The sequence below is a fragment of the Cryptomeria japonica genome, chromosome 2 (genome assembly GCF_030272615.1).
Source record: "Cryptomeria japonica chromosome 2, Sugi_1.0, whole genome shotgun sequence".
NCBI lineage: Eukaryota > Viridiplantae > Streptophyta > Pinopsida > Cupressales > Cupressaceae > Cryptomeria > Cryptomeria japonica.
Window position 1 is genome coordinate 474581609 of NC_081406.1, and position 14769 is coordinate 474596377.

General features: G+C 36.5%; 1 protein-coding gene across 1 annotated transcript in view; it reads left to right on the forward strand.

Moving 5' to 3' along the window:
• The first annotated feature begins 1429 nt into the window (after positions 1 to 1429).
• Positions 1430 to 14769, forward strand: part of LOC131048939 (uncharacterized) — a 129162-nt gene continuing 115822 nt past the window's right edge. The window contains exon 1 of the mRNA XM_057982964.2: positions 1430 to 2250. Coding sequence (XP_057838947.1) covers positions 1897 to 2250 — 354 coding nt within the window. The 5' untranslated portion in view covers positions 1430 to 1896. The remainder of the gene's footprint in view (positions 2251 to 14769) is intronic.

Sequence of the window (14769 nt, forward strand, 5' to 3'; positions counted from 1 at the left end):
TGTGGACAAGGTAAATAGGGAGGAAAAAAGGAATACTATATCAAACATTTCAATCCCACACATGACCATACACAAAAGAACTATATAGGAATGGAAATAAAATGGAAAGCAAAAATGTTAATTGCTTAGATTAGAACCTGCTCACATCAACTTAGATGCAAAACTGGAAGATGGATGATACCTAAAGAGGAATGTGAAGATAAAAGATGTAGATATTGCACTCAAGGGGTGATGGAGACAAAATGGCATTATATCATGGAGTGTCCAAGCTACAATGATATTCAGATCAACTATGCTGAGACACTAAATGTAAACACCTTGGGTTGACCTATTTGACGAAGAAAAGATAACAAGGGTTGCAAATTCCCTAATCAAGATACACAGTGGAAGATCCAAGACGCAAAAGGAAAAGGAGGTTTAGTAGTCATAGTGTTTTTTTTGGACTTTGCGTGCTTTCTTTGCTAGCTATCCATGGTTCCCATAAACCGTTTTGCCTTGTGGACGTTAAAAAAACATTCATTCATTAATTCAATCAAATACGTACATAGGGGCTCATATTTCGTGGAGAGTCAAGATTCTTATTGCTCAATTAAGAATTAACTCTCAATCAACTAGAAACGATAGTAAAAAAAACTTGAACAATATGAAAAGAAAAAATGTGTATTTTTTGAAAAAAAAAAACATTTTATTTTATAATATAATAGGGGAAGAGCACCAGTAGTTGAGCACCCTAACTTCACGCTTCTCAAAATCTTACGTGGAAATTTCAAATCACTCCCAATTTTTTACAGTAGCTTACTTGGCAAGTCCCGTGCTTATAACTAAGCTTTCAATGCCACATCATCAAGTATGGTGCCACATCAGCATGCTTTTTGCCAAGGTGTCGAAAACAACCCAAAAAAAAAGCGAGACCAATAGGCGTGCAAAAGAGGCCCCAATAGTTGTGCAGCTGATATGGCATCACTTAATTGGTTACTTTTTACAATATTAGTACATTTCCTAACAACTATTGGTACATTTCCTAACGACTATTGGTACATTTCCTAACAAAAATTGATATTTTATGTTTCAAACAATACGTTTTATTTGTTCCATTTTTGGAACAAAAGGTATCAACAACCCTCACAACAATTGATACATGCTCAACTACTGGTGCTCTTCCCCTACCTTTGAAAACATCCAACAAACATATCAATCAAATGACAATGCTTTTTTTATACAATTTATTCAATTAAAAGATTATAGAAAAAATACAGATGCTCATCATTTTCTTAAAAATAAATTAAAATACAAAAGACCAACAAATTTACCATACCATAAATTATTTTTAAGTTAAAAGATTCACTCGAAGATGAGCCCCCCTATAAATTATGTTAGACGTTGTGTATAGAGGTCTCGCCACACATTGCAAGTAAATCAAGATCAAACCCTAACTGCCTAAAACGAAACCGAATGAGCTGACCAGAAGACCTTCGTGAAAGTTAAAAAAGTTTTTCATTCATTGTTAGGAAGACAACCAATATCCACTGTTAAATGTTTTTGTAACCGGTCAACGTACAATGGAATTTTGGCTCTGGACACCCGGATGCCATAATTTTTAACCATTTACCCCACTACAAGAAAAACTGCCACGATCGCACGTGACACAGAGAGCACCAATCTGAGTAAGATTTCATGGAGTAATTCATTGAACTTGTAACCATCGTAAGAGGGAAAGATAAAAGAGAACCCAATGAATAGATTATGCATACAGGCTCCCCGCAATGCCTAAATAAAATATTATATAGTGGAAAAACCCATTATAGTGGAAGAGGCAAAAGCGAAACCCATTGATTGAGGTGTAGGAGCAGCCTTGTTGTGAGCCTTTGTTGTGCGTTGAAAAATCCAGCTTGTTCAATGCCCCATCTACAAGAGAATGAGTTCCATGTGGATGTTGAAGACATAGTAGAAAACCCTCTGCCTGGATGTGCAGTGCCAGGCTCCTTTGCCTTCTCACACGATGACACGCTTCTCTCTTATCTCTACAGTCCGGATGCCACGCTGCACCGAAAGCTCTACGTGATCGATGCATCCACAGCCAAGCAGGAGCTGATGGTGAGTCCCCCGGGAGGTGGTGTGGACGAATCCAATCTCTCCTCTGCCGATAAGATGAGAAGGGAGCGCCTGCGAGAGCGCGGATTGGGCGTCACTCGCTATGATTGGGCAAACACTCATCACCCACACCGTCTCATGCTTCCTCTCCCTGCAGGGGTATGCGTTTTCTCCCCCGATTTCTATTTCGTTGTTTCTCCCTACTTCCAATTATCATTAATTTATCCTTTAAATGGTATCTTCCCATGCTATCATATCAGTGTAATATTGAGAGATGACTTCTTATGAACCATGTAATATGAATTAATGAAGATTGACTTGAAACTACTCTGTTGAATTTCATTTGATAAAAAATGATCTCAAAAATTCTGTTTTGTTAATTTGTTTATTCTGATCCGAGAGACACCTTGTTGCGGAATGCCAGACTTAAGAGTAACATTCGGTTGATTTTATGTTACAGCTATTTAATAAGTCAGGGAAATTCTAGATCAGAATTATTAGCAGATGAACTTCCCTTAAAACGAGTTAACAAGACGTTAATTTCTTTCTACTTCTTTCCAATTCTGGTTTGATAAACATGTGTAAAAACATCCATGGGAGTTGCTAAAGCATCCACGTGGTGGGCATAGCTTTACAGCCGCACGGTCACGTAAACTTCTTTTGGTTTTATGGACCTAATTAAAACCATTTCATGTCATGTCATTTCGTATACGTCATATGTTGTCAAAATACCCAGACTCCAGCCTTGACATCATGCTATCAGATCATGACAATATGTCCAAGCCCTTACACCCAGTTCAAATGCTTTCAATCACTCTAGTTTTAACTCAGGCTTAGGAAGTTGCAGATTTTCCAGAGATTTACACCTAGTTTAGTTCAAGTGTGGCCCACATTTTATGTACTGGCAGTATGTTTGAAGGGGCTTGATTATAGGTCACACTCAGCATGTCTTATCTTATTCTTTTTTAACAAGAATATAACACAAGCCAAGTTCCTTCTTTACATGTGTAGCTTTAAATAAGCCGGCCTTAGAATAAGAAACCTACCATTTGTGAAACAAACAACATATAATGAGAAATAACAATGCTAACATCGTTGAACAGCCCACGCAGTTTATTGTTTCTCAAAACTACCTAAAATATTCTATACGTTCTATAATTTATAAGAATCTATCTATTATCCGGACCCCTCCTTATGACTAACTAGTCATAATACCAAGTTTTTCTCTAAGTTTGACAAATTTATCCCTGCCAAGTGGTTTAGTAATTATATCAGCAACCTGCTTCTCTGTAGGACACTAATAAAGACAAATATCTTCACTATTGATCATCTTGCAGATGTAATAGTGATGAACTTGAGTATGGTTGGTTCTGTTATGACAGATTGTATCTTTCATCATTTTGAGCACACTTTGATAGTTGCAAAAAATAGTGAGGTCAGTGTTGTTTGGTCAAGTTGAAGATTGACCAACATCCTATGTAACCATAATGCTCCTTACCCTGTATGGATAGCTGCCCTATATTCCATTTTAGTCTTAGGTAAAGCAATCATACGTTGCAACTTGTTTTGCTAAGAAATTACTCTGGATCCAAAAGCAAACACATAACCTACTGTAGACTTTCTAGCATCAATGATCCAGCCCAATTGAAATTAGTATATCTGGATAGGATGAAATCTGCAGATTGCTGGTATAGATGCCCAAGTCAAGGGTTCCTTTGAATAGCCAACTTATTTTCCACTTTAGTGTTAGATAAAGCAATTATATGTTGCAACTTCTTTCGCCAACGGAGAACACTGGATCCAAAGGTAAACACATAACATAATGTAGAATCTCTAGTATCAACTTATCCATCCCAATTAGAATTAGTATATCTGGATAGCATGAAGGCTGCAGATTGCTGATATAGATGCCCAAGTCAAGGTTTCCATTGACATTTGTTTTGCAGCTTGCCAATGTTCTTGTGGCTTGGATATGAATTGAGAAAACAAATCTTTACAAAACATTAGGTCTGGCTGAGTTGTAGAAGGGTAATTTGAACTACCCACCAATTGATGATACATTGATTCATTGAATGGCGGTGAATCAATGTAAGTTGAGAGTTTTATCTTTTGACTTCCATAGGTGTAGATTTTGGATTGCACTTTGTCACTTTGAACTTGTCCAGAAGTGCTTGGGCATACTTAATTACTGATACAAAAATAGTTTGATCAAATTTCCAAGATTGTACACCTAAGCAATAATGTAAGAGGCCAAGAACTATTATGTCAAAAACAAAACAATTATCAAATTTCACTTGTTGCATACTATTGGCCCTGCTTTGGATGATGGCAAGATCATTGACATAGTCAATTAAGTTCATTTAATGTAGAGATTGGCATTAGACTGACCTTTTTTAAATCTTAAATCTCAAAGATGATTAATTTTAAAATAATAGGCTCAAGGAGTTTTCTTAGCTCCATACAAAGACTTGATCCAACTTGTAAACCATATGTTCATTTCTAGAAACCTAGAATATTAGTGGCTGAACCTTGTAGACCTCCTTTGCCAAGTTTGCGATTAGCAAGATACTTTTAACAATCATTTGGTATACTTTCCATCCAAAGTGAGTGACAATTGAGATAACCAGTGAAAAGGCTATCATTGGCATGGTGGGGCAAAGTTTTCTTCATAGTCTAGTTCTTGTTGTGCTTATCCTCTAGTGACAACCTATGTTACTGGTTTGGTCCTTGCAGAACTTGAGTAACAATAAGGTCTGGTGGGTCTGGATTCGGCTCGTCTGTGGGTTCAAGTAGGGTCTGCTTAATGCCTGCGGGTCTGTCCAAGGCGAATCCAAGGTATATTTTTTCAGTATTTGCGCCAAATCTGGGAATTTCACCATTTTAATTTTTTTAATTTTGAATTTTTACACCAAAAAGTGCAATTCGCCCCCCAAACCCTAAAATATGGTATAAAAAACATCCAAAAGGCAAAAGCATACTTATTTTTCATATTGTGAATGAAAAATAAAAATATTATCCTCCATTGCTGAACTTTTTTTCTTGCTTTCTATTGCACAAATAGAATTGAAGACTGATTGTTGAACGTTTCAAGCCGGTTGTGCTATTCCTACACATCTGTAAGAGTTTGTTTGTGATTAAGGAGATTGTAGAAGAAGATTTCTCCAAAAGAGGTAGGTTTTTTTAAGTTTTTGGTTTTTTTTCCTGTTAATGTTAATAGCTGCAGGAGATTTCATTATACCTCTGATGATGTAAAATCTCCTTGCTGTTGCTTTCCTGTCGGTGGTGGAGTATGTAACGACATTCAATGTAACAGCATTCAATGTAATGACATTCAATGTGATGGTGTATTCGGCTCCTGTTGGTGGCAGAATATGTAACGGCATTCAATGTAACTGCCGCTTTGGGTTTTGCACGTATGAAGTGTTGGCCTTTCGTCTTCCTCCATCTTAGAGATGTTTCAAGCCTTGCCTTTAAAAAGGCATGTTGCTGTTTGTGTTGGTGTATGAAGTTCTCAAGAGAGAGTCTATTATATGTGATCACTTAAGCTGAGAGTTTTGTATCTTCTTTTTTTGCTATTTTGTATATTTTGTAGAAGCTTTCAGTTCTGATACATTGTCAGCTTCTACCATTGATTGTTAAGTGTTAACAATCTTGCTTGAGAGCATTGTATTCAAATTTTGTTCCTTCAATAAAGGTTGATTTTTGGTGTGGCTGGGTTTTTCATCCTCAGATGGAGGGTTTTCCTAGGATAAAATTCTGTGTATCTTGTTCTTGTGAGATTTACTAAGTTTCAGATTTCTGTGTCTTATGTTTCTGGTTCTATCATTAACATGGTATCAGAGCCAGGTCCGAGGCCGTCTCTGTCACAGGAGGCCCCAAGATTCTGGGAGGGTTGCTTGTTCATTGTTTGGTGTTATATGGACTATGTTTTCCTGTAGACAACACCATTCTCTAAGCTGCGACTTCATGGTGCAGGAGCACCTAACCCAAACATACACCAGGAGGTTAAAGATCATGCCATGAATCATTTCACTCATATTTGAGTTTAAATGGTCATTTTAATGTATTTTGAGTCATTTTGTGAAGCATTGTAAGACATTTGCTCAAGATGTGTATTTGAGTCCTAATATGGTCTAGGAGGTCACATTGTGCAAATATGCCCATGCAAGGGTAAATAGGATGTAAAAGTATGTTTTGAGTCCATCTAAATGTATTTCAAGTGCACAAGCAAAGATTAGGGGTCATTTATCAAAATGTCAAAATTGTCAGTTGTGTCAAAAATGTTGTCAAGCACAAATTGCGTTATAAAGTGGCAAACCAAGGATGTAATTGGTCTTGGGTAGTTGTAACTACCATATGGATGTATGGTGGTTATAAAAACCATCATTTGGTCGAATCCAATGGGTGTGTGTAAGATTGGAAGAAGGAAATGAATAACATTTGAAGTTTTTACACACTCCACATTGTTTTCTGGGTATAGCAGTCTGATCATTCACGTTTTTCTTTATGAAAAATCATTTGTATCCATTGGAAATGTATTGGATATGATAATGGCATGAGTTAACTTTGTTTTCCCTTTGGTTTCATTCAATTTCAACCATTTTGAAGCAAGTTATGCAAGATTTGGTGAAAACTGTCAAAAAACCCTCCAAATTGGGGGTTTGTGGAGAGTTTCACTAAAATCTTTTGATTTCACCATTGGAGATTGTTGTAAATTTGGTTTTTTATATAGGGTTGAATTATATTTCAAATTAATTCAGTTTCAATGTGATTGGTTAAGTATTCTATGAGATATTTGATGCCCTAGGCGGACTGGGAATGAAGAATTCTTGTTTTTTTTGTAACAGTCAAAATGGTCTTGGTGCAGAGAGAATAACTCTTAAATCCACCGTTGGATTGTTCTAAAATTTTAATATGGTTTTGGAAACCTAGCTTTCTACAATCTCACCAAAGAGATCTTCACAATATGGTCGGGTTGGAAAGTTATTAATAACTGAGTACGGGTATATCAGACTGTCATTAATTGGGACAACAAAATGCATTGTTTGGGTCTTGAATAATGTTTAAAGGGTTATAAATGATATGAAAGATTTGATATTGGATTGGTTGGTTGATATTAATCTTGTTGGATGCCTCAAAAATATCAAGGTTGAATATCGATGATTATTTTGGGTCATTGAGCACCCTAGGATTGGGACTCTGTGGTTGATTTGGGGTTCTTGGTTGGTTTTTCATGATGCTTTGCATCAAATTGGTATCAGAGCCCAGCAAAAGGTCTGGGTTTGGAAAGGTTTTTTGTGGATAGAACGCCGAGGGAGGCAATCCACATAGTTGTTTTATGTTTATGTTGTGTTTGGTTGCAGGTGTTGGATCCACCTAACTACAGAGGAACAGGTTGAGGAGAGAACCTGGTTGTGGTTGCCAAAAGACTAGGGAGAGAGGAAAAAGAGACTCCTAGGTGAGGCAAAGGAAGTGTGAGTTTGTGTGGATGCCTGAGGAACACCTTGAGTTGCAGTCATTGGATACTCCATGGATGTGAGCATTTGAGAGTATGATTACCTTTTTGAAGTTGGTAACAGCAGCATGAGGATAATGAGAGAATGATGAAAGGAAGAGGCAGAGATAAAGATGAAAACAAAGACAAAGTTTCAGTCCAAGACACAAAATTTTCTTGCAGGTTGTTTCCAAGGGACTTGGAAAGATTTCAAGGTCGGTAGTATGGTGCAGGAGCACCTAACCCAAACATACACCAGGAGGTTAAAGATCATGCTATGAATCATTTCACTCATATTTGAGTTTATATGGTCATTTTAATGTATTTTGAGTCATTTTGTGAAGCATTGTAAGACATTTGCTCAAGATGTGTATTTGAGTCCTAATATGGTCTAGGAGGTCACATTGTGCAAATATGCCCATGTAAGGGTAAATAGGATGAAAAGTTTGTTTTGAGTCCATCTAAATGTATTTCAAGTGCACAAGCAAAGATTAGGGGTCATTTATCAAAATGTCAAAATTGTCAATTGTGTCAAAAATGTTGTCAAGCACAAATTGCATTATAAAGTGGCAAACCAAGGATGTAATTGGTCTTGGGTAGTTGTAACTACCATATGGATGTATGGTGGTTATAAAAACCATCATTTGGTCGAATCCAATGGGTGTGTGTAAGATTGGAAGAAGGAAATGAATAACATTTGAAGTTTTTACACACTCCACATTGTTTTCTGGGTATAGCAGTCTGATCATTCACGTTTTTCTTTATGAAAAATCATTTGTATCCATTGGAAATGTATTGGATATGATAATGGCATGAGTTAACTTTGTTTTCCCTTTGGTTTCATTCAGTTTCAACCATTTTGAAGCAAGTTATGCAAGATTTGGTGAAAACTGTCAAAAAACCCTCCAAATTGGGGTTTGTGGAGAGTTTCCCTAAAATCTTTTGATTTCACCATTGGAGATTGTTGTAAATTTGGTTTTTAATATAGGGTTGAATTATATTTCAAATTAATTCAGTTTCAATGTGATTGGCTAAGTATTCTATGAGATATTTGATGCCCTAGGCGGACTGGGAATGAAGAATTCTTGTTTTTTTTGTAACAGTCAAAATGGTCTTGGTGCAGAGAGAAGAACTCTTAAATCCACTGTTGGATTGTTCTAAAATTTTAATATGGTTTTGGAAACCTAGCTTTCTACAATCTCAACTGAAGAGATCTTCACAATATGGTTGGGTTGGAAAGTTATTAATAACTGAGTACGGGTATATCAGACTGTCATTAATTGGGACAACAAAATGCATTGTTTGGGTCTTGAATAATGTTTAAAGGGTTATAAATGATATGAAAGATTTGATACTGGATTGGTTGGTTGATATTAATCTTGCTGGATGCCTCAAATATATCAAGGTTGAATATTGATGATTATTTTGGGTCATTGAGCACCCTAGGATTGGGACTCTGTGGTTGATTTGGGGTTCTTGGTTGGTTTTTCATGATGCTCTGCATCACTTCATTTCTCCGTTTCGGATTTCTTTGCGTGCACAACGAGATTTGTCTTCTCTCAGGCCTGTGACTTAGCCTCAAGCCGCCTTGAGTAGAGAAAGCTACAACATTAATCCGAAAAGAAGGGACACGATGCTCCAGATTCGTTTGAGCAAGGCCACGAGCTTGGATGGCGGGGAATTGAAACCCGCAGCTTCTTTTTCGTGCCCTGATTATCTTGTATTGGCAGATTTGCTCGTCGCAAAAACCTTAGGCGCCGTATCCACTGCAATGCCATGAAACTTGCTGGTAGAAGGTCGAGGAGACAAAGGGTATCACATCGCGTGAAGTCCACATTATTGTTTTGGAGGGACAAGATCGCATCTTCTCTATGTTGTTGCTCTTATCTGAGCATTGTCTAGGCTATCATTATGTTACATATTGTTGGAGGTTGGTCACTCTACTGATTGGAGATTTGGAATTGGGGTATACTTCAACATACCTCTTGATCGCTACAACACTGAAGATATTAAAATTGAGAAAAGAGGGCTCTCCTAATGAGAGGGAGCAGACTGCGAGGAGATTTTTGTTCTAATCTTAGGATGGTCATATTCCAAGGATCATGGTTATTTCAGTTTTAAAGGGAATCTAACATTTCAGAGGGACCCTGACATCCAGCTTCAGAAGGAGCCTGTTAATTCATTAGAGGCAACCTTGGGCGAGGAGGTCAGAAGGTTGATATAAGGTTCAGAGGGAGCCACGTCATCATGAAGATTTGGTTAATGCATTTTTCTCTGTGATGGAGAAATTTGAGGTGAAAGCCCTTGTAATGCATTTTTCTCTGTGATGGAGAAATTTGAGGTGCAAGCCCTTGTTAATGCATTCTTCTCTGTGAGAGAAGTTTGAGGTGAAAGCCCTTGTTCCACCCTCTGGGAGTAGCCATGGTGGATGTCATGTTGAGAGACTCCATGACAACATCACGTTTGAGTGACTCCGTGATGAGAGCTTGTGTTTATTTCACACATGGGAGTAGCCATGGTGAACATCATGTTGAGTGAATCCATGATGCTATCACTTTGAGAGAATCTGTGATAAAGTGTAGCCATTATGTTTGTCATGTTGAGAGACTCCATGATTTGAATATCTGTAAATGATATTTCCTTTGCTAAGAGGGAGTGTTAATGTTAATAGCTGTAGGAGATTTCATTATACCTGTGATGATGTAAAATCTTCTTGCTGTTGCTTTCCTGTCGTCGACATTCAATGTAACGACATTCAATGTGATGGTGTATTCGGCTCCTGTTGGTGGCGGAATATGTAACGACATTCAATGGAACTGCCGCTTTGGGTTTTGCACGTATGAAGTGTTGGCCCTTCGTCTTACTCCATCTTAGAGATGTTTCAAGCCTTGCCTTTAAAAAGGCGTGTTGCTGTTTGTGTTGGTGTATGAAGTTCTCAAGAGAGGAGTCTATTATATGTGATCACTTAAGTTGAGAGTTTTGTATCTTCTTCTTTTGCTATTCTGTATATTTTGTAGAAGCTTTCAGTTCTGATATATTCTCAGCTTCTACCATTGATTGTTAAGTGTTAACAATCTTGCTTGAGAGCATTGTATTCAAATTTTGTTCCTTCAATAAAGGTTGATATTGGTGTGGCTGGGTTTTTCACCCTCAGGTGGAGGGTTTTCCTAGGATAAAATTCTGTGTATCTTGTTCTTGTGAGATTTACTAAGTTTCAGATTTCTGTGTCTTATGTTTCTGGTTCTATCATTAATATTTCCTACATTTTTTTTTGCAAATGAACTCCTTTTTTTTGTTTTGAAGTTTTTGGTTTGTTTTCATCCTCTTAGGTGTCTATAATACATGCTTAATTTTTTAAAATGAATTGACTTAAAGGTATCTATATTTTTTGTTTTCATTTGTTTCTATTATTTGAATGTTTTGTTTACTGAAGTTGTAGTCTTAGGTATTACAATAGCAACCGGTTCTAGCTCCGTGAGTTGACCATGCTTCAAAACAGACCCAAACTCCCCCCTTTGGAAATATTTTGAAATTGTAGAGTAGCTTCTACGTGGTGGGGGTTATGTTTGGATTTATGGTGAATGTAAAGTTAGGTATTCAAGCTCATTTAGTGGAGTGAAAAGCCATTTGCATAAGATCCCTAGACAAGGTGTCAAATTTTGTCTAGGAAAAGGTGGTAATGGCATTCCAGAACCACAAGTTTTGGCATATATCGAAGAGCAAGAAAAAGCAGATCAAGTAGTATGTTGTAAATCAAGTTATTCCCTTTTAAAGAAAGGGTCTCGAGGGATGAAGCCCCCCCCACCCCCCCACCCGTTGGTGATGTTTCCAAACCCTAAGTAAAGTCCGCCTAGGCACACTTAGAATGTTTTTTCAAGTCATCACCAAGTCCGCCCCAGGGGTAAGTTACAAATGATTAAGTGTTAAGGGGGTAAGAAGGTTGGTTAAGTATGGCAAACATTGGTAACATTCCTTGGCAAGACCCCAAGTCCGCCCTACCATGAGAAGGCAGCTCAAAAAAATTAATGACAAATCTGATGTAAGTGTTGGCATATTGAAGGAAAAGGGCAAAATAAGGTTAAGTGTCGAGAGATTGAGGTGAAGACACATTGCGAAATTCTCTAAGTGCTCATGAAGTCTTCCCTAGTTAGGTGGAAATATTCCTTAACCCCATACCAAGTCTTCTCTAGGGGTGAAATTTCTTAGTCCACCATCAAGTCCGCCTTGCCTAATTGTAAGAATTTCCTAGAACACATATCAAGTCCGCCTTGGACCTTGGATAAACTTCCTCAAGCCTTTGCAAAGTCTGCCCTTGGCTGGGAAAAAGGAAAGTTTTGGCAAAAGATAAGAAAAAAAAACGATTAAAGAATGAAATAAAGCACAAAGCTTGCAAGAGGAATTCACCTAGCTTGAGGATGAGATGGATTAAAGCAATAAAGCTAGGCACATGTGCAATTCGCCCAACCTCAGAGAAATTCAAATCAAAGATGAAAAACTCTTAATCGACAATAAATCTTTTGGCCGAAATTTAAAAAAAAATTGGGAATCGGCAAAAAATCGGGAAAAATCGGCAAATTTATCGAACATTTGAAAATATATGATTTCTTAAAATATTCTAAAAAAACACACATATACATTAAATTTATAGAACATGATAACATATTAACATAATTTATAACATTAACATTAAATTATAATATTAACAATTTAACATTATTTATAACATTAACATTAAATTTCTTAACATAAAAAAACACACATAATAACATATTAAATTTATAACATTAAATATATAATTTTTTAAAATATTAAAAAAAAACATGCATATACATTAAATTGCGTCGGCTGTCAAGGAGCTCAGACGAAGAAGAAGAAAAAATAATTTTAATGTCCACGAGACTTAACAAAGCCTATGGGACAGATGAATCCACGAGAAGAAATCGGTTGTAGTCGCGTGGAATGAAGAAGCCGAAAACACATTTTTTCATTTCGCGTGCATTAAAACTTCCTACATTTTCGCATTTTAGGGTTCCGATTCCTGTCAAATCAAAACTCGCGATATTCTGTATTTTAATCGCCATTTTTGTGTGATTTTTTCCTCTCGAAAAATGAGTTTTTTTAGGGAAAATCATTGGCGTTTTTTTTGCTGATTAAATCGGCTGGGCATTTCACTCCCAATAAATTGCGATCTAAACGATTTATAGCCGATTTTTTCATCTATGATTCAAATAATTTTGAGTTTGGCAAAATCAAATAAAGCAATGAAAAGTAAAGTTCACCCAAGTCTTGTGAAAGTGTTTGGAAATAAAACACAATGGAAAAAACACAATAAAGTGGTAGATGAAGAGGAATTCACCCAAGTTGAGAATACAAAGTTTGATAATTAGAGCACAAAAACTCATCATATGCCCAAATTTGCCTATGAAGAAGGCTTTTAGAAGGATGAAAAATAAGGGATTGCAAGAAGCTTTAAAACCAAAAAACAATAAAGCACAAGGGAAGTTCAATTTAGAAGCCAAAACTGGACCACATTCAATGCCTTCAAAAAATTCATTAAAACAAAAAGCACTTCAAGGCAAAATTCGAGTTTCCTATAAGATGGTAGCCTTGGCAATTCACTATTCACAACTGTTCTCTCATCCTTGTGAAGTTTGAACTTTCCAAGGCATCTTTTCAAATTTTTAGGCAAGATTAGAAGTGTAATTGCAGGTTCTAAGGGAGAATTCAAGGCATTTGAAGGCTAATCAGAGGCTTCCTCTGAGATTTTTCTTCAAATCTTGCAGGTCTGAAGCAGTTCCATGACAAAATTCTGAGATTTTGGACTCCAAAATCCTTTCTTTCGTTCTAAATTCTCATTATCAGACCTATGCTCAGAGGTTGCTTTTTCATGTTGTCTTAATCTTACAGGCAGGGATCCTTAAAATCAGACTAAATTTCAAGTTTTCGAATTCTGATTATCAAAGAATTGTCCCTTAGCCTTTGGGTGCAAGGTTGGGTTCGAATTGAGTCCCAGTCCGAGTTTGGTTCAGCCTTTGGTTTGTACGTGGTTTGAGACACTCCAGAAATTGTTGGAAATTGTCAAAAAACGCCATGAATTGTTGGGAATCGTTAGAAATCATCGGGAATTGCCGGAGTTCTACTTCTTGCAGTGTTTCATGTTTAATCTTCATTTTTTCATAATTAATAGTTGGATACATAGTTTTGTATAGTTTTTGCTGTATTTAACATAGTATTCTTTTTCAAATCGTAGCTTTTAACACTACGAAGTTTTTTTAAATTTATTTTTATATGTTTAATAATGTTTAGTAAAATATGTTTTTTATTTATTTATTAATTTTAAAGTTTTTTATAAATTCATTTCATATATATTATAATATATTATCATATCTATATATATATACCCGGACTTGTACCCAGGGAATTTTTTTTGCCGTACCCGCATACCCTACCGGTACCTGAATCGGTAACTGAGCATAAAGAGTAGTTGATTGATCATTGTTTTTGGTTTGTCACTCCATTTGTTATTTTATTCTGTATCCATGTCTTTTTGCAACCCCATCTAAGCTTTTGTTTACTTTGCCTTTTTCATTGCGAGCATTAGTTTAGTTTTTAGTTTAGATAGGAAGCTGGTCTTCATTGGGGATTGCTTACACATTTGGAAGTTGTGTGTGTAGCATTCCATTTTGGATTGCCCCCAAAATCTAGCATGCTTGGCCTTCCCAGCTGGGTGTGTTCATTTGGTGCAATCAACATGCGTGCAAAGAAAAGGAGTTACATCCTAATATACATTTCAAGGAATATAATAATTCCTTTGTGTGCTCATTTGGAGCAGCCAACATATGTGTGAATAGGAAAGAGTTACATTTTATTATTCCTGGCAAGAAATATAGTGACATCCAATAAAGCATTTACATTCCAATTGTTAATGCTCATTGCAAGGAATATAGTAGTTCCTTTGTGTGTTTATTTGGAGTAGCTAACATGTGTGCAAAGGAAATAGTTACATTCAAACATTGCTGTTAAGGAATATGGTGACACCTAATAAAGGAATCACATTCCAATATTCCTTGCAAGTATTATGGTGATACCTAAGAAAGGAGTTACACACCAAGGAATTTTTTACTAATGACAAATGAAGTTTAGGATAATTCAAATTAATGAAAATGGTAGCCACCTCTCTAAGC